We start from the raw sequence: 24,660 nt of genomic DNA, 5'->3' as shown, positions 1-24,660 counted from the left end.
CAAGTGATGTGAAATGAATTCCTCTATCAGGGTCCACGTATCAGATTCTGCTCCTGTTTATTTTGGCATACTGACGGTTCAATTCTAATTCTAACATGTAACAACTCAATCCCAGACTTTTCCTCTTACATTTTTTCCTTCTTAAATTTCATTATTTAGTTTCATTTTCATATGCCATATATTCTTTGTTGTTGCTGTTACCACAGTTAGTTGAAGCTAGTATAGTTTCAGTTTGCTTGGTTGCAGCAAGTGACATTTTTTTGTATTCATTATACACACATTTTCTCATGTTTTAAGCTGACATATTTGTGGGATCTTAACTAAAATTAGGAATGAAGTTCTGTGGGTTTGAACAACGCATGTCCACCAACAAGCATTTGTAAGAGAGGAGGAAATGTTTTCTTGAGAGTGTAATGAGCAATAGTTCCTGTTACAGTGATGCTAATTAAACACGAATAATGTCCAACCAGATGTGTCACACTTCCTCCTCTGTGGTGTTTGACAAGGGTGTTTACTGAACATTTACACAACAGGTTGGCAGGGAAATCATCTTATATAGTTTAAAGTGCATTATTTTGTTTGGGTAGCCTACTGACAATGCTGCTGTACAAACAACTACATATTTAAAAATGTTACGGTGTATGCACACACACAACCGAATACAGAGAGAAAAGTTCTCTCAGCACACGTCAGCTTTGTTGCTTCGGGAGATTCGAGCTTAAATAAAACTGATTGACACGTCTTCACAGACGCCTTACTGTACAAAGCTATTTGTTTGTGTAGCTGTATCAATGTTCATATATGTTGTTTTACTCTGGGTTTACAGTGACTGATGATAGAGGATACTTGTTTTGGAAAGGAACTATTCAGTTGTTATTGAGACATTTGGGATCTCTGCTACTCTTCACAGCTTTGGTTCACACACTATTCGACGTGCAGAATGTCAACTATGAGTGTTTTTGCTTCATCCAGGGCCAGAATAGACTCATGTTTCACTGCTGCTGTGATTTTGGGGTTTTTGAAATTTTATTAATTTCTTTAAAAATACCCCATTTAGCTTCTACATCCTCTGACTTTGCATGCAGACTCGAAGAAGAAGACATGGGCCTACTTTATTAATCCTGCAAAGGGAAATTACATATTTGCTTTTTTTAGTCTTTTATATAATATATATAAAGCTTTATTGCAGACACAGGTCCATATAACACATAATACAATATACATAGTATAAAAAAAAGATATAAAAATACATAACAATTGCATATTAGCCTATAGGATATACAAGCTATTGCACCAATGTCGTCTTAACCTAGAAGTGTATCTATAACAGCTTTTCAGAGGACTGACTAGAGATTCAATTATGTGGTTCTCTGACTTGTCCAAGCGATACAAGACACAAGAGTGCCTCACAAGTTAGCACTCTAGTGGACACAAACAAATGACTAGCAGTATGCCACCTAGGGACACGGAGCAGCAGCCTCATTGCATCATTGTATGCTACCTTGAGTCTCTGCATACTCTTTTTCTTATAGTTAGACCACAATTGAGCAGTATACAGGGGTGTGATGTAAGTTCTAAACATAGAGCACTTCACAGAGTCAGAGCACATAGAGAACCTCCTTATAAGCATGTTAGCTTTTAGTCAGTGCAGGGTAGACACTGTGATACCCAACAACACTAATATTCCAAGATTTGAGCAATTGAGTGCAGTACTTGAGTAAAAGTACTTAGTTACAGTCCACTACTGCTACTAACAATTAGCCATGATATAACACGAAGCTGCCATGCTCCCTCCATTGGCGCTGTGTTTAAGGTCATGCAGCTCTCGCAGACACTATGCCTTCTTTAGTGAGGCGGCCTCCTCTGCTGCTCCATTTGCTCTCTTCCCATTGGCTGATCTCACGGCCGCTTCCTGCTACGTACTGCAGTTTGTAGTGGGGTGTAGTTTGGTTTGCGGATGCTGAGCTGCAGAGGAGGCTCGTCGGTACTCTCACTGTAAACACACAGCACAGGCAGTTTATTTTTCGGTTCTTTCGTTCGCTGTGTCAGCAGACTGTATCAAACATCTAGCCGAGAAGAGATGGCCTTGTGCTCCGAACCTGCAAATGTTAGCTCCACGGACTACGGGGAGCTGAAGGAGAGGAAGGTGGCCATTATTACCGGTATAACCGGACAGGTAACATTAATAACCTTACGCAGTAGTGTCTAGCCTTGCCCAGTAGTATCTAGCTATACACTGTTGCTCAAAAACGTCGTTACATCTTCTTTGTCGTGATTTATTTTAATGGGAGATGTTTGTTGTATGATTTAAGTGCCGTGGCGTTTATACACCTGCTCCAGGTGCTTTAAAGCCCAGCGTCACTATAGACCTTTTTCACATGTTGACATGTCATAGTAGGAAAAGCACAGGTGTATTCAAAACCAGTAATGATGACTGCATTCCACTTAGGAGAGGCCCTGGTATTGTTCATGGTGACTCACTGAAATAGCTCACTGGGACACTTGATGGAATTGAGCCATTGTTAAGGTTATCAGTTTCAGCTGTGCTTTTCCTGCTATGACAAGTCAAAATGTCTGCTGTGAAAAAGGTCCATTAAATCTCCATTTGCCCTGAAACTTTCCTGTCTTTCACCTCTGGCATTTGAAGTGTGCCAATCCCTTTATATTGACTTAAATTCGCTAAATTACTCGGAAAATATATACAATACCAAACTCAGGTTAACTATAGATCATAAAATATAAACAGGTTAACGGTAGTGGTGCAACGATGAATCAATGAATTGATTAGTTGTCAACTATTAAATTAATCGCCAGCTATTTTGATAATCGATTGAGTCATTGTTTTTTATTAATGATTTATTATGATTGCAGCTTCTTAGATGTGAATATGTTCTAGTTTCTTCTCTCCTCTGTGACAGTAAACTGAATATCTTTGAGTTTTGGACAAAACAAGACAGTTGAGGACGTCATTTTAGGCTTTGGAAAACACTGATTCACATTTTTCACCATGTTTTGACATTTTTATAGATCAAACAACTAATCGATTAATCGAGAAAATAATCGACGGATTAATCGACTATGAAAATAATCGTTAGTTGCAGCCCTAGTTAACAGTAGGGAATAGGGCTCATTCTAGGTGGGGTAGCACATATGTATGTTTAGGTTATTTGCACAATAATGAAGATACAAAATGCATACAAAAGAAGAGACAGAATAACAGTGCATGAGAGGAAGGCCTGAAGGCATATTCAGAGTCATCACCTATTTAAACAAATTCAAAAATTAGATTTATACTCATCAAAAGTGAAACAAAACAAGCAGACAACAAACAAACAAACAAAACTCATAGAACTGGTACTATCTATACAAACAAAACGCACAAGCAAGCATAATAAAGAAAACTGAAAAAAAAAAAAAACTAGAATATGTACATCCAACAGTCCGAAGGTTCAAGATGAAATATATTTCTTTAACTGCGTCCTATAAAAGCTGGCAAAGAGGATTACGATTTCAGTGTCATATGTTAATATGCTAACTGCATGTCTCTCACTACGGTTGCAACATATAGATTTGAAATCCAGTTTTATAATAGGCTACATAGGCCTACTTTAGATTCAGTGTGTGAAGTTTACTGTCTCTGATCCACCCTGCCTACTTCCTCCTTGTCCTAAAATAAGGTGCAGGACTATTATATTGCTTATGTCCCACAGCTTCTGTCTAATATGGCATTGTGTGAACCAGCCTTGGTATCCTTTGACTTTTTTTTTTAAAGGCTAAAGGGAGAGATGGGGGGAGGACATGCAGGGAATTGCCGCAGGTTGGATTCAAACCTGGGCCTCTGTGTCAAGGAATAAACCTCTTCACATGGGTATATATATATATATATATATATATATATATATATATATATATATATATATATATATATATATATATTAGGAAAATAATCTGATTAGGAATGATGGAAGATTTTAATCTATATTGCCTGTTCTTGAATCAACACTTTTGTAATGGCATCACTAGAAATCCAGTATCACTATCCCTGCTTGTTAGGTCCAACCCTACCACTTGGGCATTTCCACAGTAGTGAGGTGACTATGCTCTTCAGAAAGCTTAATGTTATCAAAAAGTAGATTACACAGTATTAAAATTTTATAGAATGGCTATTTCTCAAACAAGTGGCAGCACCATGAACCTGCCGGTAGGGCTGGGTACTGAATTCAATACTTTCTTTTTTTTGGGGGCATTTTAGGCCTTTATTTTGATAGGACAGCTGAAGACATGAAAGGGGAAAGAGAGGGGGAATGACATGCAGCAAAGGGCCGCAGGTCGGAGTCAAACCCGGCCCGCTGTGTCGAGGAGTAAACCTCTATATATGGCCGCCCGCTCTACCAACTGAGCTATCTGGGTGCCCACCGAATTCAATACTTTTTAGGCACCGACCAGATTGCCTCTAAGGTATCGAGTATTGAAAAATGCCTCGTCATTCAATACCCAATTCCAATACCTACTGTAAGGTGTAACTCTCATCAGAGTCAGTGAGCCAATAAGCATACATGTAGCATGCTTCTACGAGGTAGGGTTGTTCCGATGGACGATGTCATCATGATGGCTGACCGACATCACGATGGAGAGCCACCATTGTGATGCCACGCCCCCCCACCCTGTCTTTTCAGGCAGGCGCGGAGCTGCAAACTTTATACATTGTTTGTCTGCTATTTCATCCCTAAATTCACGTCTGAGACTTTTTTTATGCGAGAAATCGACTATGTAGAGCTCCACTAATATATTTAACTGACACGCTCCACTTAGCCACAACTGCAATGTTTAATTTTAAATGACTGTAGCCTACTGGCAGTCTGGCACACGTGGAAGCTTAGTATTTTCTGTGGGTGCTGCAGCTCTGGAGCACCCACGGTATCGGCGCCTATAATACCATTCAAATTTTCAAATATTTTTTTTTTATATTAGTTTTTAAGTAGAAAAAAATATTTATGTATGAGATAGAAAGTGGTTTCACCCCCCTCAAGTGTGTGAACATGTATCCTTTTGTAGTAATGTGCGCAAAGAAGAGCATTGTCAGTTTCTGGGAGTTAATTTCCAAATAAGCAGCAGGGAATAAGCAGTCTTATGGGAATATTTCATGGTTTGAGGTGTTGAAGTTGTCAGTTGACCGTTCCCAGAATGCAGGCCCCCACCCCCACCAAACTATCAGAGGTCTTGGAAAGTCATTTTCAACATCTCACATTCCTTTTGTCAAGCAGCACTTTCCAGCGCCCCTACTCCCCTCACCGTCTTTAGCAGAAAACAAAGAATAACAGTGTTAATTCATTTTTATACTGCCAGTCTTAGCGGTACTGTAGAATACTGAGAGCTCATGCAGGAGGCAGGCAGGCATCTGGATAGACCATCTCAGAAGTCACTAGCCGCCGGACTGTCAGGGTCACAGCGATGCAATAAATCGGGTGGCTAACTACTGTTCATAAATTTCAGGGCAGCATGTTGCTCAGTCTGAATATTTTTGACTGCTGTCTCAGTGTGAAGTATTGGGGTGAGAGGGTGTGAGTTATGGGAGACCACCTGAGTGCCAAGGCAGAGCTGGGCAGGGGCTTTGGCTGATAGTACTGTTTTACGATCCGGGGTTATGAAGAGGACAGGTCCAGCCTCTCTGTTCGACAGTAAAACTTTATTTTGGCTTTGAGGTTCACACGTCTTTCTTCGGCTTCTCTGGTTGGGAAAACAACGCTGCACTGTGATACGGCCCTTTGAGCTGTTTGATGCTTATCCTACCTACAAGCCTCTTTTCTTCACCCTTTTGTTGGCGTTTGATACACTCTCCCTAGCCTCCTTCCACTGACTCCTTTGTTAGCAGCACAGGATAGAATCTGAGCCAGCAACAATAATCATAAAGCTCAGAATCTCCTCTGTCGCTCATAATGGCTGCTGATGGCCACTCCAAGGCTGATCCTCATCTTGCAGTTAGACAGGAAGTTTAGCTGCAGTTAGGACTAAACATGGATATGGATTTGAAATCCAGTTTTATAATGCATACTGTACATTTAGTGAGCCAAGGTTACAGGAAGTCATATTGATACCAGGAAGCTCTCTTTTTTTATTTTCCGGCGACACGGCTGAGTCAGTCCTAAAGTCGAGAGGAGAGATTCAGGCTGCACACCAAGTGTTCCTACTTACTGCAGTGTGTGCACATGCTTGTGCGTGTTGTGATTGCACCATCATTAAACCATATCAGGCCTAATTGCAGACCAGTGGCGTGCTTGGCAGCTTCTCTTTGCGGTCTAATGAAAGCACATTAAAGTGATTCATTTGTAGTTTATGCGCAATGAGAAACGCATGTACAATGAACTACAAAAACTACACTCTTTAATTTTTGCTTAAATGTTAGGCAGGTGATCTAACCCTAATTAGGTATTAAAGATCACAGAGCGGCCCTAGTGATATTATTGGTAAAGGCCCCCAATAATTCACTGTTCCACCAGCAGGGGGTACTAAACTCATAGTGCTGGGGTTTGTGCAAAGACATCACATGCCTTCCCTTCTTCTCCTCTCTTTGTCTGAATGAAGGTATGACAGTAGCTATGTTGATAGTCTTAATGGTTAAAAAAAAAAAAACTCTCAAATGACAGTAACTAGTAATCAATAATGTATTACATTTTGGAAGTAACTTGCCCAACACTGGTCAGGGTTGTAAGGCGAATCAACGCTTGGTATAAAAGTTGTCGTGTCCCTGTGACCTGTCTTGAGCGTGGCTGTGGTGAGCTGTGCCGCGCTACGCTTCGCCACACCATTCTGTGTCGTGTCACGCTGAACTTTTTCCTGTTGTTTTTGTCGTGGTAAAGTTTTACATTTTCCTTTTTTAGAGGACTTAAAGGTCTTACAAGGCATTACATTTGCTGTTAAAAATGTGCAGATACCCTGGCTTTACCCCATGACAGATTGTTTTTAATGGTATGGTTTTCCATTTCTTGTATTTTCTATTTCCTTTTATGTCTGCACATCTTAAAATTAGTTAAGCTTCAACAATTCATTGTTTAGTTTTGTTGCTAAAAAATTCCATCCTGTTACTACTTTTGATATTGATTAATATGTTTGCTGCATGTAATATCAAAAACTATCAAGCATTGTTTCCTCTATGTTGATATTACCGCGGCAGCCCGCCACGGTAAAATTTCTGCCACCACGGTATCAGAAATGGGGCAGGCGCACGACAGGGTTTCCGCAATGTACACCGTGCACCGCCGCTCCTTCAGCTGTTTATGAAAAGTCATAAAGTCGTAATTACACGACTCTGCAGAGCCGTCTGCTCTACTGAACTCAAGCGAACTGTCATCCGCTCTCTCTCTTTCCCTTTTAGGATGAGCAACTGGAACAGTGACAGGACGTCATCACTCGCGAAGTCATGGCAACCAAATAAACGGGGCGAGTACACTTGTCACTCAATCTTAGGCAAAGTGACAAACGGCAACGAAAGCCGCGACATGAAATCCGCACTCACGCGGCTCCCGTGAAATATGACCGTTACAGTTTATTGGAAAATAGCATTGTGGACACTGAATTTGATGAATGTACGGTTTATCAGACCCCAGATGAGACAAGAAGCTAACGGTAGCGAACGCTGTGGTGACTGTTCCTCTGCCTCTGACTCGCCGCTGCAGGAGAATGCTGTATTCCTCCGACACGCTGTATTAACGTTACTGATTTAAAACCGTTTTCCAGGTTAGTGGGGGTCCATACCGCTCCAAACCAACATGAAAAACGTAGCTTGCTGGAAGGTAACGGTCAGTAGCTAACATTAGTAGATAAGCCCGTACTTTTTGATGGTCGACATCCCCCCGGCCGCCCCGCCGTTGCTGAAAAAAATTCTAGAGGAAACACATTATCAAATGACAAAACTTGGGATTAACTCATTTCTAATCTTGTTTATTTTGATCAGATGGTTACCGATTTAAATCATAACTTTGTCATTTTTTGTATGTTATCTTGGCAATGTTCTTGTACGGCTTTTCTTGGGTAGAAAATTAAATGAAAAAAAGGGTTTTGTGGAAAATAATGTTTATATTTCTTGAAGAGAGGTGTTAAGAGTATTGTTTGCGCATGCACACCCACAGCAGTACCACCTTCTGATATGGATGCGTATCCATCCTGTTAATGAAACCACACGATGATGATTTGATAATGATGATGATGGGAATGTTGATTGGAGCTAATGGTAGCCCTCACAGGCACAGTTTTTGATGAGCGAACATTGTTAACATTTTTCAGACACATGGACTGATTTAGTCCAACATCAACATTAGCCTTATCCCCCCCCCCCCTTGTCCTTTCACCCTCTCCTGAGCTTTTTCTCTGTTTACCTAATGTCTTTTATTCTATTTGAGTTACCCCTCTCTTACCCTTTTTTTTGTTTTCTCTAGTTTTATATGATATTGTTCATAGAGATTGTATTTCAAAATGGGATTTTAAAGGCCTAGTTTTTTTCGGTACTGGAAAATACAGAAAATTGGGACACAAACTTGAAAAGCAATTAAAATATATTAAAACCAGTAAAACACACAAACCTTTGCATCCAAAGCTGCACCGCGTTTCAGGCCTTAAAATGATGATGATGAGATTTTGTTTTTATATGCCTTTAATTACTGCCAGGAATTGCATGTATCTTTGTATTGTCATCTTTGTGTTCCCCAAAAACATGCACTCACACAGCCAATTTTTGCGACACAATTTAATAGAATTATGACGTTAAAGAAGTTAGATTCCTTAAACATGAAAATCAAAGTCTGTTTGGCATTACAGTTAAGAAATACTCTGTTCACCCCAATCTGCTCAGTAGTAGTACAAGGTTTCACACCTGTATTAGTTGTTTACCCTCTTCCCCCCCCACAGACAATCCTTACTACTGCAGACAATCCTCAACATTCAGAGGAGGGATCCAGTTAACACTTTGATAATGCCAGTATTAAAATATGAGACAATCATTGTCTTGTACTTCAATTAACTTTCACCCTCCTGTTGCTGAACCAGCCGTTTGGCCTATATTCAGTGTAGCGGAGAGATCCTACTGTGTCAAAGGTAGGGTGACCAGATTTCCCGGGACTAAAACCGGGACACTTTGCACATGATTTTTAAAGATTATTTTTGGGGGTTTTTCTGCCTTTAATGGACAGGACAGATAGGGGCGAGAGAGGGAAGACATGCAGGAAATTGTCACAGGTTGGACTCGAACCCTGGACCTTCTGCGTCGAGGCATAAACCTCTATGTATATGTGCGCCTGCTCTACCAACTGAGCCAACCCAGCCACCACGCACACGCTTTTTAACGTAAACGTGCCAGCCCAGGTCATGTTTTTCAGAGAAAAGTCTTTTCAGGAAACCGGGACCATGTAGTAAGTAGCAGTGAGTGATTGGGAAGTACTACAGCAATCATAATGAGAAAAACTAATTTCATTGCATTTTGGTGAATATTTTTCAAAGAAAATTGAGTCCTACTTCCATATAAATGGTCTTTTCAGGAAACCGTGACCTGTAGTAAGTAGCAGTGAGCGATTGGGAAGTAGCCTACTACAGCAATCAGAATGAGACAATGAGATTTTAATTCATATTTTCCAGAAATAATAACTGAACTGTACTTATTGGGAAGTAATGCAATCATCATGAAAACAAATTATTAGTTAATATTTTTTTCAAGAAACAGCCAACGTTTTGCATCCCTACTGTCATTGCCGATCTACCAAAACGGTAGTTTGTCAACGGTCCCTTACACAGAACCTAGTGACAGAACAGATGATGAAGCTTCATGTCTGATACAAATCTCTAGTGATAATAATTGTAGTTGTTTTCTCTTGATACTCTGTAATAATTTCAACTTTCTTTGACCCTGATCACATCATTGGCCTGAATTGCGTCGTCGATCTCAAACGAAGGGGAAATCGAACATCAACTAAATCTGAAACGTCCAGCCAACTTCACAGCGCTTAAAACGATACGGATAAGAAGAGGCATTGCAACAATGTTTACAAATATACATTGTAACCAAGGGGGTAAGCGTCTGTCAACAACCCGTAGATCCTATGGCGCCATTTTGATGCTAACAAGCACTCACCCGTCGTTAGCATTCCATTGACCGTCATTTTGACGTCACTTTGACAGCGAATAACATCTGAAGCGTTTAAAGACTTTATTTGTCCATTGTTTATTTCTAAAGAAACACGACAATGTATTAAAGGCTCCATTACCTTGTACCTCACGTAATGGCTCCGTAGCAGACGTTTTTGTAAAAATAGGCTAACGATGGTGTCATAACCACGGGACTTACTGTCGCATAGTAGAGGAATTACCATATAGTACAGGAGAAGCTCGCAGGCAGTTTGGACTTACATTAGCTGTTTAAGTTTAATTACTAATGTTAACTAGCATTTTAGTTAGCAATAATTAGCCTGTGCCTATGTTATCTCCTTACATATACCTACGCTCTCCGTCTCTGCAAAATTGGGAATGATTGAGATTTCTCTTGGCACAGCTACCAGAAGACTTACAACTTTCAGACAGGTTGCTCACGTCACATTTACGTTGTCTCTCTCAGTTGGAGGCTGCGCAGTAATGCTCAGCGCTCACCAGAAAAGTGCTTCTCATATCCTTCACTGGTCAGTTAATGATCGGGCTATAATAAGACCACATAATCGCTGACAACCAGGACAATTTCATAGTGGTTGGTGTAAACCGGGACATTTTAGCGTCCCGACAGGCTTTTGTCGCGACTCGGGACACGCAACTCAAAATCGGGACTGTCCCGGTCAAACCGGGACGTCTGGTCACCCTAGTCAAAGGCCAAAATGAGTCTTTGTGGTGTGACATTGACCTGGCAGGTGAGCGCGTGTGTGTGTGTGTGTGTGTGTGTTCACCCCCCCCCTCCAACCAAGTGCCCAGCTCCCCAAAACAGGAAACAGCGAGGTGAGGCCAGGGTTTATGGGCTAATATGGCCTCAAAGGAGTCTCTTGTTTTGAAACAGAGCTGCAGCTCTTCAGGCTTGTTTTCCATATTGGTCTGGCGTGGAATGCTTTGACCCTGGCACAGGGGCAGGAAAACATGACACCGGCCGGAGCTTTGAACGCCGTGGGGACGGGTGAGCAGCCCCCCCACACACACACACACACACACACACACACACACACACACTCACACCTCTGGGTTAGGCAGGAACAGGTTGAGCATCAATGCCAATGGCCGCACAACCTGAGTGCTCAACCTGCAGAACTTAAAATGTTACTTTAAAAACATTTTGGGTAGTGCTAAGGCATACATCCATTTTTATAAAGCAAGTAAAGCATTTGCTAATATAGTCTTTAGAGGATTGTACTAGCAGTTAAACAATTTAAAAAAAAAATTATTTTTGTTTCCTGGCTAAAACAATGACGGAGGTGTGTAAATCTAAATTTTTCTTTATTCAGGAGGGTTAAAAGAAGCTAAAAAAACAGCCACATGTTTTGGCTACCACCTTCTGGCTTACACCTTCTTCAGGGCAACAGCCATGAGGTATATAGAGCAATGTATTCAAGAAAACACCTGTTTAGATTTCATTAAAAGATGCTGTACATTTTCAACCTTGGCAAAATATATAGGTTGTCATGAAGATTGACTGGTATTTTTTTTTTTTTTTACAGACATTTTGATGTCACAATATGAGAAGCACAGGTGTAAAAAATTAAATTAATTATGGCTTAATTCCATTTAGCTACTTTTGTTTCAGTGTCACTGTCATGGCTTACTGAGACACTTTATTAATGTCATTAGTTATGTGCGCCTCTTACTATGACAGTCAAAATGTTTGGTTTGAAAGAGGCCTTTTGAGCAAATTACAAGTTACAACATTACAACTTGTCATGGTCTACAAAAAACTTGCTAATAATTACATTTTGAGTTTAGATTATTTGGGCACATCACCATACATGCCACATGCCAAGTTTCAGATTTTTGAAGGTGTTTAAGGGCCACAAATTGCAAGTCTACAACTAGATTCGTTTTTGAACAATTCCAACAACCTAGCTAGCTACCGGTAGCGTTAGCTGGTAACTCAAGGGAAAGTTTGCAGATTTTCTCTCCTGCCGTACATGCAGATGAATGACAGCAGTACCCGGAGGTCCGCATTCATCCGCCGGTAAAACTCCCGTTGGATGACGTGCTTCAGAAGGGTTGAAAATTGGCAACATAACCAACCACAAACGACCATAAACAACACTGGCTCTAGCCGTTTGCTGCTTCCTGTTTGATGCTGGAAGGAGCGCACCCATTGGTTGTTGACAATGTTCACATGCTTTAACTTCACCAACAAGATTTACGATAATATCAAACGCGTTTGATTTTGTTAGAACGCCGTGACAGGAAAAAGACTGACTCGGACTGAGTTTTATGACCACCGTACACCAAACGATTGAGATGACGGGAGCGCGCCCAAACTCTAGCAATACTCTTGATAATCTACATGATTGCATTCTGATATCGGAAATAAGTCTGTGACAGTGGAATCGCTTGAGAAGTCATTTGGTGTAAGGTTTGGCATAACGCAACTCGCTGAGAACTTAGTCTGAGAGATGCTGTTTCTTTAAACAACTACCTGAGTTTTTTTTTAACCAGTCATCAGTTTGGGAAGGCCAATTGCTCCATGTCAGACTTGGTCCACCTGTAACAGGCTCTCCAGAAACACGCCCTAATGCTGGCCAAAACATGACAATCCTGCCCGGTGCTGAGTGCAGGTTCTTGGGTGTGTTCAGCCCCCCTAAACCCTTTCCTCCACTGCTCCCTGCCATCCACCTTGATGGTAACCCCACAGACCTGGAGAGGACACATGGGGCTGGCAGTATGAGAGTGTGTGTAAATATGTGTGCACATATGTGAGAGGGATTGAGGGATGAATGCCATGACTAGTTCGGAATGTTCCAGAGTGTTCTAGAATGTGCGGTCGGAAAGTCTGAGCCTGGAAAAAGATGAGGAGTAACATGGGTGAAGGGAACAAGACCTTGTTGACAGGGCGTACACGCACGCACGCACGCACGCACGCACGCACGCATGCACACACAATTCAAACTGATATGATTACATTATCTGACAACTTATTACATATAACTCATTAATAGGCAATTAGTAATGTATTAAGGGATGTAACATTTTGACTCTGACATATTAACAGACTAAAAAAGTATCAATTTTGGTTATTGCACCATAATCCATGTTACATAATCTATGAATTACATTATCAGTTATTTGCATGTACAGATGTTTCATTTCTATCTATTTAGTATTCTCCCACTGTTACATAGTTTAACTATTAGATAGCAGCTATTACATCCACAGTCCTGCCTGCTGTGTGTATCTGTAAATCTGTTACACTACACAATGAGTATGACTTTTGTTTTTCCCCTGGCCTGTAGAAAAGACTACAACAAAGTCTCTGCCCTTAGTTTGCGAATCATCTACACTTTGTGATTTGTTGAATTCAGCTTTCACAAACATGGGCAGTGAATGTTTTATCATATTTTGTTTGAGTGGCTGTGAGTCAATTGGTACAAGTAACCCTGATCAATATGTCTGAACACACTTGTGCGTGTGTGCCATTTGACAGGTTTTAAGCGTTGTTGTCTTCTGTCTTTTCAGGATGGTTCCTACCTGGCTGAGTTCCTGCTCGCTAAAGGCTACGAGGTGAGAGAGAAAGCCGGACTGCAAGCTTCACAGTACCAAGAATTTGTCCAGTGAAAGCTTAGACACACACACATACACAGAAATGAATGCAGACACTCGTGAATGCCAACAAACACAGGCTCACACAGAGCGACATTCCCTCGATAAGCTTTATCCAGCCACTGCAGTGTGTGGGAGCTCCTGAGGGATCGTGACGTAATGTGACTTCGTACGTAGGCTGACTCACACCTCACCCTGATAAGACCCTTTGTGCTGCTTCAAGCCTTTTAACCCCTCACCTTTTACTCCTGGGTCAGACCATTAACAGGGAAATAGTTGCTATTATACGGTGACACGAGTGAGGCCACTAACTTTCACCTGCTGCGCAATGTGATTTTAGGAGCACAAAAAGTCAACAGCCTGTCGATGGATGCAGAGGTTAACAAGCTGTTTCTGCTACATAAATGCTTCACCACTGGTTTCACACCCATGTAAAGTGACTATCCATACAGTACAACACGCTTGCATAAACATACGCGTGGCACCAGTGCATGTTGTGTTTTCCTGACAGTAGCTGCATGACTTCATTTTCCTGTACATGTGTAGCAGCACACACACACACAAACACACACCTTCATCTCAGCCTGCCTGGTCTGCTTCGCCATCTGCTGCCCACCTCAGAGACAGCAGAGAGGAAGTGGACTGGGTCCAGGTTGGGGATGCTTCATGCAGAGGGGGTGGGCTGGGGGGTGCCATTAAAGAGGAACCCACAGGCAGGCAGGAAGCCCACGGTGAATAAAGGAAGTGAGGTCAGGGCACAACGTCCTCCCATTAATGGACTCCCCTTGCATCAGGTTCTGTTATCTTTCCTGAGCAGAGCTTCCTCGCACGTCCCCCTCAGAACATGGAGTACAGATCACAGGCGGCATAAAAACACTGCGAGCTGAAGCCACGAGACACAATACTGTTAATATCAACTGTTCCAATACAATATAATCTGACACAATAAATCAAAGTAGGTCACTATATCACATTGGACATCTGGTCAAACTTAAAGCAAAATACTGTCGTGAAAATCAATAAACTGTGTGTAAAAAATACATAGAAAAATACATATACATAGAATACAGTAAACATGACAAACAATAGATAAATAGTACATCTACATTCAGAGACAGACAAAGAGTGTTCATGACATCGGGACATTTATAACAAACTCCAAAATGTATGATGAGCTTGTTATGTATATATTTTATACCAAATTGATTCAGTTTAGTCATAGCCTGCATCTCATTAAATTACTCACACTGACAATCATCTACACCAGTGGTCTTCACTATTTTTTTTTCGTGAGAGCCACACTGATGGGACAAAGTCAATAGGAGAGCCACTTTTACCGCAGAGTATCAAAAGTTACATCAAGTCATAGATAGCATGTCTGCTGATCAATCTGTCATCCCTGAACATACAATATGAAATTTGTTCTACATTAGCCCATCATGGATCTAACTATCCAAGACCACTTTCGGCGTTAAGAGCTGGAAAGACCGCCCAAACTAGCAACTCCACAGTGAGTCAGTGTTATGGACGGAAGGGCAGAGCAAGTTTAAATATATTTTCTAATCTATATTTCCACCTTGTAATGTCACGGTTTTGGGTATTTTTTAAATATAAATTATTTGTAATAGAGCAGACTTAGGGTTACGTTATAGCCCCTACCTGTTTTTAATGTTTTTATGAAATATCTGTATTGACTGCATGATCATATTACCATATTATTTACTGCCATGCAAGCCACAAATTAAAGCTTGGCGAGTCGCAGGAGGCTCGCAAGCCGCTACACCATCTTAAACCCTGGTTAAAACTGAACACATCTGATCTAAACTGGATCTCCACCAGTTACTATAACGTGTTATTCACACGTGCAAGCTGCATCATGAGTCTGTAGCTGTCAGGTTTGTTTCACATAAAAGTTAATTTCCCACTGATTATACATGTAGAACAGGTTCTAGATTTGTGTTATATTTACAGGGTTCTCAAGTTTTATCAAAAGTTTGGAGGGGGATTACATGCATTAGGGGAGGAGCCATCCCAATATTGTGTGTGCTCTCTTCCACTGTCTCCTGTGTGTTCTCTTCTAATATATCCTGTATGCTCTCTTCTGCTGTCACTCCTACTGTCTCCCTTGGTGTCTTCTCCACTGTCTCTGCCACCACCTCTTCCACTGTCTCCTCCTCTGATCAGGCAACCTTTTTAGGGGGCTTACCCTTTGGTGCCCAGAACGAAAACTTATTCTTTTGTGTCTTCCCTGACATCTTTGAAACAGACAAATGCAATGATTAATGTAGGCCTATGTTTTGACAGGATATTAAACATTATTAAAATAATATCCAGGGCACTCTGCTTTAATAAATGTAGTCTTAATGGAACTAGAAAGACTATTAATACAGTATAATTTGAAATAAAATGAAGAAATACATCTTCAGTCCTTACCATACCCTCCAACATTTCCCTAAGTTTCAGATAACGTAAGCCAGCCAAACTGAGCCAAAGCTTGTGGTTGCAAAGCAGATAATAATTAATATTATTACTATATTACCAAATGTTCTGGCCTCTCTGGAGAAATAATAAAAATGTTTAGACGAGCTTTCTTCCAACTTACCTTCTCCGTGTGTTTGCGCGTCTATGTTGCTTACCTAGTAACGAACGTACGGTTCTCAGCGTGAGAAATACAAGGTGTGGCGTGTGAGTGTGTGAACAGCTTGAAATGCGTGTGTCTCACAGTCAATGCGTGAGGCTTGAGAAACCTGATTTACCTTGCAATGCCTTGATGAACAAATTAGTGTTATTAAAACTGTATGATAAAATAATATTGCACACCGGCAAAATGGATCCGCATTCGTCCCTGTATGTGCGTTCGAGCTCTTCCCAGTATCGTTGACAAGAATCAAAACAGGCGCTGGTTGTTGCCACGGTGCTTCAGAGGATATTTGCATGAAGGGCAATCTTTTTCACTCCTCACGTCCTGCTTTTGGTCAACTTTTGAGTCTGAGATTCGAAGGCCAGTGCAACCATGTGCATTGAGAAATTACAATGACTGGCATCCTGTCGCTTCTCCAGTCCATATCTATTTTAGCTGCTTCACAGTAAAAGCTATGATCAGCAGTATTTTCGTCAGCGGATGCTTTTACTGTTAAGGAGCTGCACCAAGTTTGCATTAACCATATGCTAACATAAAAAAAAACATTTATTTTAAGATGATATCAAATTATCTACAACGGTAACAGCATGGTCATGTTTGTAGTAATGTTAATGTTAAAACTGAAGTGGTCTAAATAGTTATTGTAAAATAAAAGAAATATGGTATTATAAAGCCTGTCTCCTATCACAGGTCCATGGTATTTTGCGTCGCTCCAGTTCTTTCAACACGGGTCGCATTGAGCATCTTTACAAGAACCCACAGACGCACACTGAAGGCAGTAAGTATCCAGTCTACACCACCAATGTTGCAGTTCATCCTCCAAATTCTATATAAATACTATAAGTATAAACACAGGCAGTTTATATTTTTATATTAAATGATATATGAATTAGAGATTGGTACTTTTTAATCTTAGTAAAGAACATTTCCTCCAGACCGTAGTAAAGCCACATGTCATACACAGACTAGAAATCACAAGATAACGGATGTAACATTAACAGTAACAGCATGCCAACTGGTAGAAAAAAAGAATCAGTTGACTGTGAGCTATCAGTTGGGCTTCACATTTTCAGATCTGGCTGATGATTGAATATGTGAATCACCAATGAGGTTGAATTATTGTGGGAGTATCATGTGTGTTCCCCCTCTTTGCCAGAAATGAAGCTTCATTATGGCGATCTGACTGACAGCACGTGCCTGGTGAAGATCATTAACCAGGTGAAGCCGACCGAGATCTACAACCTGGGCGCTCAGAGTCATGTCAAGGTAGCGTGATCCCACAAACGCATCACACTCTCATGGATCTTTACTCTGTGCAACTCACTGTGTTACTGACGGCCACTTTTTCGATAAACATTGTAAACTTACTTCCCATTCCCTGTAATCACTGCACATGTGTTTGTTTTAAAGAGCCTCATAGTGGGGAAAAAGCTGATAACAGTCTTGATAATGGTGAACGGGAGTTATGAATAAGGTTGTTTGACGTCCAAAGTAAAATGTGTTTCCGTTTTGTGCCGTTAGGCACTTGCAGTGTTTCCTCTATGTTGATAGCATAGTGGCGGTCCGCCACGGTAAAATTTCCAGCGCCACGGTATCAGAAATAGGGCAGACGCACAACAGGTTTCCGCTATGTACACCGCGCCCCACCGCTCCTTCAGCTGTTTATGAAAAGTCATAAAGTCGTAGCGCCATCTGCTCTACTGAACTCAAGCAACTGTCATCCGCTCTCTCTCCCCCTAGGGTGAGCAGAGCAACTGGAACAGTGACAGGACGTCATCACTTGCGAAGTCATGGCAACCAAATAAACAACAGGGCGAGTACTACTTAGCTCAATAAGTGATTAACATTGACGAAATCCGCGACATGAAATCCACACTCACACCCGTGAAATATGACAGCTACAGTTTATTGGAAAATAGCATTGTGATGAATTGACTGTTCCAGACCCCAATTTAATCAGACCCCAGATGAGACAAGAAGCTAACGTTAGCCACGCTGCTGTGAAGGCCCCTCTGCCTCTGACTCGCCGCTGCAGGAGTCTGTGTGTATTCCTCCGACACGCTGTAGTAACGTTACTGATTTAAAACCGTTTTCCAGGTTAGTGGGGGTGCATACCGCTCAAAACCAAATGTAGCCAGTAATGTCCACTCAGCGTTTTGTTGTTAAACTGTGTGTAAAATGACTGGTGACGTTAAATCACCCTACAGTACCGTCTATTTTCTGGATGGTTTCGGTCGGTAGCGGTCGGTAGCTTACATTAGCAGATAAGCCCGTACTCTGACGTGAGCTGGACCAGAGAATATTCGGTTATAGCAGATCGGTGATGCTGTTTCGTCCCTCTTGTTCTCCGTGAAGTTTGCTGGAAGTGATGTAATATAGCGTTTTATGTCGAGTGAGCACTGCATCTGACTCCGTTTGTAAAATGGCCTTTTAATTGTTACATTGCTTGTAAGGAAATAACTGAAGTAGCAGGCGAACCAGCTTTGAAAGTGATGTATTTTCTTTCGAAATAAGTGCTGTGCGGTGGATCTAATTGATGCTGAAGTGAAGAGTGGTTCATGTGGATTTGAAGAAAAACTGATAAATATTTAAAGAAACTTTAAAGTATTTACTTAGTTTGGTCGGAGATTCAGTTGTGTTGTGTGGCTATCCTTCAACAGGGATGAAAAAGCTGACCACAGAGGTCTTCTGAGCTCACTTCTTTTTAACTCCACAACTCCAATTTCTTTTCATTTTTCACACCTTGATGTGTAAAGTTCCCTTTTATTAAACTTTAAGGCGGATTAGCTAGCATGTTCAGCAGCTTTCACATCCTTTCAAGTTCAGATTCATAGCATAACTAACATGAGTTGTAGCCAGTGGCTGCAAAGTAAGCAAGTTGTTCCAAAAACCTTTATGCTTTGCCTGCAGTAATACAAGACTTGTAATTAATGTGCTTAAACATACATGTATTGCCTTAAACACGCTACTTAAAGTCTCTAACACCTTTTTCTTTTGCTGGACTTGAGTTTTAACTATTTCATCGAGAAAATGTAAATGTCTTGTCTATTAAACTCGTTATTTGTCAAGTCAGTTTGAAACCTACAGTAGTGGATGCCAGTTCCTCCACAAATATAGCTCACTGTGTTTGAGTGCCAGTGTGTGCATATGGTAAGTACTGACTAACTGCTGCTATGATTGGTTAACAGCAGATGATGTTAAAAAAGGGACTCTCAGTTCTGGGAAGTGAGCCGCTCATGTGCCGAGGACGCTGGAGCTGATGGGACAGGAAGTTATGTTTTCTTGGATGGGTCAGTTTGTGCCACAATGTCCCTTTTGTCTCTGAGCGCCACGGTGATCCCAGGAGATCCCTTGGCGCCGACCAACCCCTCCTCTTGCTCCTCCACACCGGGATCTGACACACAGTCTCCAGGCAGCACTGATCCTCCTGGTTTGGGTGGGATTCAGAGCCAAAGGCTTAGTCAGATCATATATAATAAGGCCATTTGTAATGTGAACATGACACTGCTTTTCAATAGGAAATTGGTACAATTTCATCATTTAATTTAGTTTGGTTTGACGCCAGTCTTTGAATCCCTGAGTAAAACCGGAGCCCTTTGGCAAAGTTACATCTTTGGGGTGTAGTATACACTTTGCTAAATTGACAAATTAACTAATTACTTTGTAAATCAACAGAAAATGTACTGTATGTTGTACTATATTATAGTTTCTATACTCTATTAATCCTTTTTCTCAGTTATAATGAACAAAGACAAAACGTATCCTGGGTTCAGTTGGTTGGTTCAGTTGGTTTCAGTTGATGAAGTCATGTTTGTGTCCATTTGATGAATGTAATGTCCAATATTCTCTCTCCTTTGAGCTCTGGTTTTGGTCTCCACCATCTTGAGAAACGTGTTTGGCTCTTTAGCTGCTACATCTTCCACTTTCTTCACCAACTAGTCTCTAACTTTAACTCTGTCATTACAGTGGGTTTATCAGAACTTGAGAGAACACATCTGACTGCTACTCCGTTGATTGAAAATTAAGTGTTTTGATAACTGACTAATTAAGTCTGTTTTTCAAGCAAAAATGTGAGAAATTATCAGGTACCAGCTTCTGTAGTGTGAAAATTTACTACATTGTGCTATTTTATTGCACCGTAAACTTTAATAACTTTGGGTTTTGGATTTTTGGTTGGACAGAAGAAGACAGTTGATGACGTCCCTGAGGCATTTACTATGTTCTGATATTGTTTTTAGACCAAATTGATCAAAAAAGTAATCTGCATATCAATCGATAATGAAAATAATTCTTAGTTGCAGCACGAGAGCTCTGTGACTTAATCAAAGTATAATAACGATGAGCTAAAAAAGGCTAAAAATGAATTAGATACAGTGTTAGTATAAACATTTTTAAATACTATTTGAGATGTTTGGTTCACAATAACTTTGGGAAACAAAATTGATTATTCATAAAGATAACTGTTTGCTGATGCTCTAATAGCATGAAAGTTGGACCAAGATTGAAGAAAGAGGAAAGACAGAAGGATGACAGACAGAAAGTAAAAAGAAGAGCGTGGGAGAATGAATGCGAAGGGAGGCAAATGATGACTCCTCTCTCCACATCCACATGAAAGATTATCCTAAGTCAGGCCACACACACACACACACACACACACACACACACACACACACACACACACACACACACACACACACACACACACACTCTCACTCACTCACTCACTCTGAGTGACAGATAAATCTCTGTACCTGTACGAGGTTTTCCTCTGTTTATTTGTTTCCACACCAATAAACCCGGCTCTGATAGCTCCTCACCTCATGCTGCCCACTCTGAACAGCTGAGCCGGCTGGATATCTGGCGGCAGTGGTGTGGAGCAATTTCCAGTCTGTCTCACCACAGAGGAAAAGATCATTCACACCGGCTACTCAGCATCTCTCCCTTCCTTCCCATCAGCCCTCTCCCCGCTGCCGCCGTCTTACAGGGAATCCCTTCTGAATTCTTTGAGTTGTAGTATTGGTTTAAGATGGGATGTCTGTGTGGGTGCTGGTTTCCGCTGTAGAGTCATCACTGAGAACAGAGTGAAGGTTATTTTCTAATGCTGCTGGGGCGGAGGTGGACAGGGAATAGTGGACGGATCCTGGAGGGCCAGAAAGGCAGCCATCTGCAGTATCAAAAGACCAGTACACGGACAAAACAGAAGGGATATTATGTCTTTTTTATGTGACTGTAATAGCAGAAGAGTTGATCAGTTTGATCTTTGTGCTCAGGCGTCTTTCCCTAAAGCGATATTCCAAATATGTTATGATAAGCCACAGGAAAGATGGCCCAAAGAAAACTTAAAACAGTATTTCAGTTACAAGTTATTGATGGATTGTTTAGTATAGTGTTCAACACAAACTCAATTAGTATAAGCTGTGGGGATGGATTGTCACCAATTAGCATCATCCGAAAAGTGACTGACTGCACTTAAAAGCCCTCAAGATTAATCGTACAAACAGTGAACTGCTTCACTGTTTGCAAAGGAAGAGAGGAACAGTCTACAGCCACACCATCAGCTGTACTGATGTGTACAGTGGTGTTTTCAGCGAAATGCTAATGTCAGCATTTTAACTTAGTTACATGTTGAGCAGATAATGTTCACCATTTTACTTTAGCATGCCGACATTTACTTAACAAAAAGTGAAGCTGAGGATGAAGAGAATGTCATAAGTTTGGCTAATATTTGGTCATTAACCAAAGTATTGGACAAAGTAAGGTTCTGATCTGCTGTTATCAGACAGAGGATCACCAAAGTCACTTGGCTTCATCCTCTGGGCACAACGGATATCTGTACCGAATGTAATAAAAAAACCGAAACTTTCTACCTTAAAGTGGCACTACAGGGAAAGTCAGGCAAACCATCCAATCCATCTGAACCAGAGTTGTGTTTTGGCCAATCAGCCAACTGACATTGTCATCCCTAGAGCCAAGCCGCTAGCATGGCTAAAAAAATTAAGCCCCGCATCCACATACAAGCTAAGCTTTATCTACAGCAGGGAGAACTTTGTCCTCCTAGAACCTCTCCTCTCAGGGAGCATTTGTCCCCAGGCTATGTGTCTCTTCAACTACACTGAACAAAATTCTAAACGTAACACTTTTGTTTTTGCCCCATTTTTGGTGGTTTCAGGTGTGCCTTAGGCTGGCCACAATAAAAGGCCACTAGCCTAGCCAGCCTAAGGCACACCTGTGCAATAATCCTGCTGTCTAATCAGCATCTTAATATGCCACACCTGTGAGGTGGATGGATTATCTCGGCAAAGGAGAAGTGCTCACTAACACAGATTTAGACAGATTTGTGAACAATATTTGAGAGAAATGGGCCTTTTGTGTACATGGAAAAAGTCTTAGATCTTTGAATTCAGCTCATGAAAAATGGGGGCAAAAACAAAAGTGTTGCGTTTATAATTTTGTTCAGTGTATGATTCTGATGACCTGTTGACCATTTGCTAAAGCTGAGCCATTACTTATCTATTACCTAAAAATAACCATTATGTTAAGCAGCACTAAATAGCATGTAGGAAGCAGCAAGGTTACCTTATAGAAAGGTTTGTGGGTCCCAGTTTGCTCTGCAATGTGTACAAACCAGCCACAGCCATGGCTTCATCCAGAACTTCTAGTGTCTTGTTGCTTTGATCAGAAATGTTCAGGAGTGACCGTTATGAGCGCTAGTTGGGACTCATGTGGCAGTGCAGGTTATGTGTGTAGTTTATGGGCTTCAAAGACCAAAAGAGACTAGACTGGTCAAACTCATTTTGTGTCAGGGTCTCCAAATTGGAGAATTCAATGTGCTTTACTTTATATAGCTTATTCTTAGCTTGAAGCAGGAAGTGCTAAATATAAGAAACACCACAAACCTATGAAATACTTTAATGTCTTTTGTTATGACTATTTAACAGGTTAAACCAAATAGAAAAAGAGAGACCAATCTCCTAAAAATGACAATAACAATTGAATATTTTGGAAACTGGACTCGTGAAATATGCATGAACAACGGACCTGAAATGGGGTAGTGCTTACATGCTGCTCACAGTAATCTGTTCTGCATCTGAGGGTTCAACACAACCCCATTGTGTTCTCCCGCTGAAGCGCTTCACAGGAAAGCCGTGAACAAAACCCCCTCAACGTCCCCCTCTCCGTGCGAGAACTCCCACCTGCAGCTGTCACAGCAGACACACAGGGAGACGGGCTGAATTATTAACACACCTCGCTCAAGGCAGGGAAAATGACATGACGGGGAGGAGAGGGGGTGGGGGGGGTGAGAGGGTATATATAATGAAGCGGCACTAATTTTCACTCCATTGTGTTTGATGGCTTCTGAAGACTAAAGTGCAGATTGCGTCCAGGAGACAGACTTCCTTCATCTATATCCTTCATTATCCATATCCGAATTCCTCCTCAGAAGGACTTGTCATCATCCTATTATCTTCTTACAGCTCTTTCTCTCTCTGCTACCCTTTGGTCTCTCCCCCATCCGGGTTTGCAGAAGCTCCCACGCCAGAGACACACACAGGATTTAACACGCCTGTTTCCCCACAAAGCTCTGCACTGTTTGCTCCGTGTGTTGATGTGTTTATAGGCCTGAAATGGCTATTGTGCAGCCTGCCAGCAGTTTACTCTGATACTCAGGCAGTAATACCACTACTGACTACAGTTTGTGGGCATGCTATGCAATTCTAGTGTTAGTGATTGTTTTGACTCCCTGTGAATAAACGATGGCTTCAAGCGGTTCGATTTGCACTTTGGCATACAGAGTCTTTTTCCTGATGGCAGAGGTTCGTATTCAGACGAGGGGATGCTGAGAGTCTGCAATGATTTGTGTTGCTTGTACAGGCTCTGTATGTCTCATATTCTTTCTTCTTAAAACAAGATATTTCTGTAGTTTATCATCAAATCACATATTTTTGGAGGAGGGTGGCTTTTACACTACAGTGTCAAAAATGTTAACAACAAATCCCCTGCTTCTCAGGCTAAACAACCTTTAAAAACCCTTACCCTTATTATCTCAAGAACAAATTGTCCCAAAGCTTAAATCAACATAGTTTTTTGGAGGAATTAGTTTACATCAGAAAATTCCCCCAAAACTGATGAAGGCCATGAGCTGCAGAAAAAGCTAGCGCTCCCTAATAAGCCTGTAAGACTATTTAAAAAAACTCTATCTCTAGACTATCTCAAACATGTTTTTTACAGACAGTGATAATCATTTTGTAAATACCAATTCTCCAGCTTTGTAA

At 41.2% G+C, this 24,660-nt stretch overlaps 1 protein-coding gene across 1 annotated transcript in view; it reads left to right on the top strand.

Annotated features, from left to right (window-relative positions):
• Positions 1-1,916: 1,916 nt before the first annotated feature.
• The window catches only part of gmds (GDP-mannose 4,6-dehydratase), a 181,439-nt gene continuing 158,695 nt past the window's right edge, over positions 1,917-24,660 (top strand). The window contains exons 1-4 of the mRNA XM_078258355.1: positions 1,917-2,176; positions 13,663-13,707; positions 17,078-17,165; positions 17,544-17,653. Coding sequence (XP_078114481.1) covers positions 2,081-2,176; positions 13,663-13,707; positions 17,078-17,165; positions 17,544-17,653 — 339 coding nt within the window. The 5' untranslated portion in view covers positions 1,917-2,080. The remainder of the gene's footprint in view (positions 2,177-13,662; positions 13,708-17,077; positions 17,166-17,543; positions 17,654-24,660) is intronic.

This window comes from Sander vitreus, chromosome 9 (assembly GCF_031162955.1).
Source record: "Sander vitreus isolate 19-12246 chromosome 9, sanVit1, whole genome shotgun sequence".
In the NCBI taxonomy this organism is placed as follows: Eukaryota; Metazoa; Chordata; class Actinopteri; order Perciformes; family Percidae; genus Sander; species Sander vitreus.
Note: the sequence above shows the minus strand (reverse complement) of the source record. Positions and strands in the feature narration are given on the sequence as shown.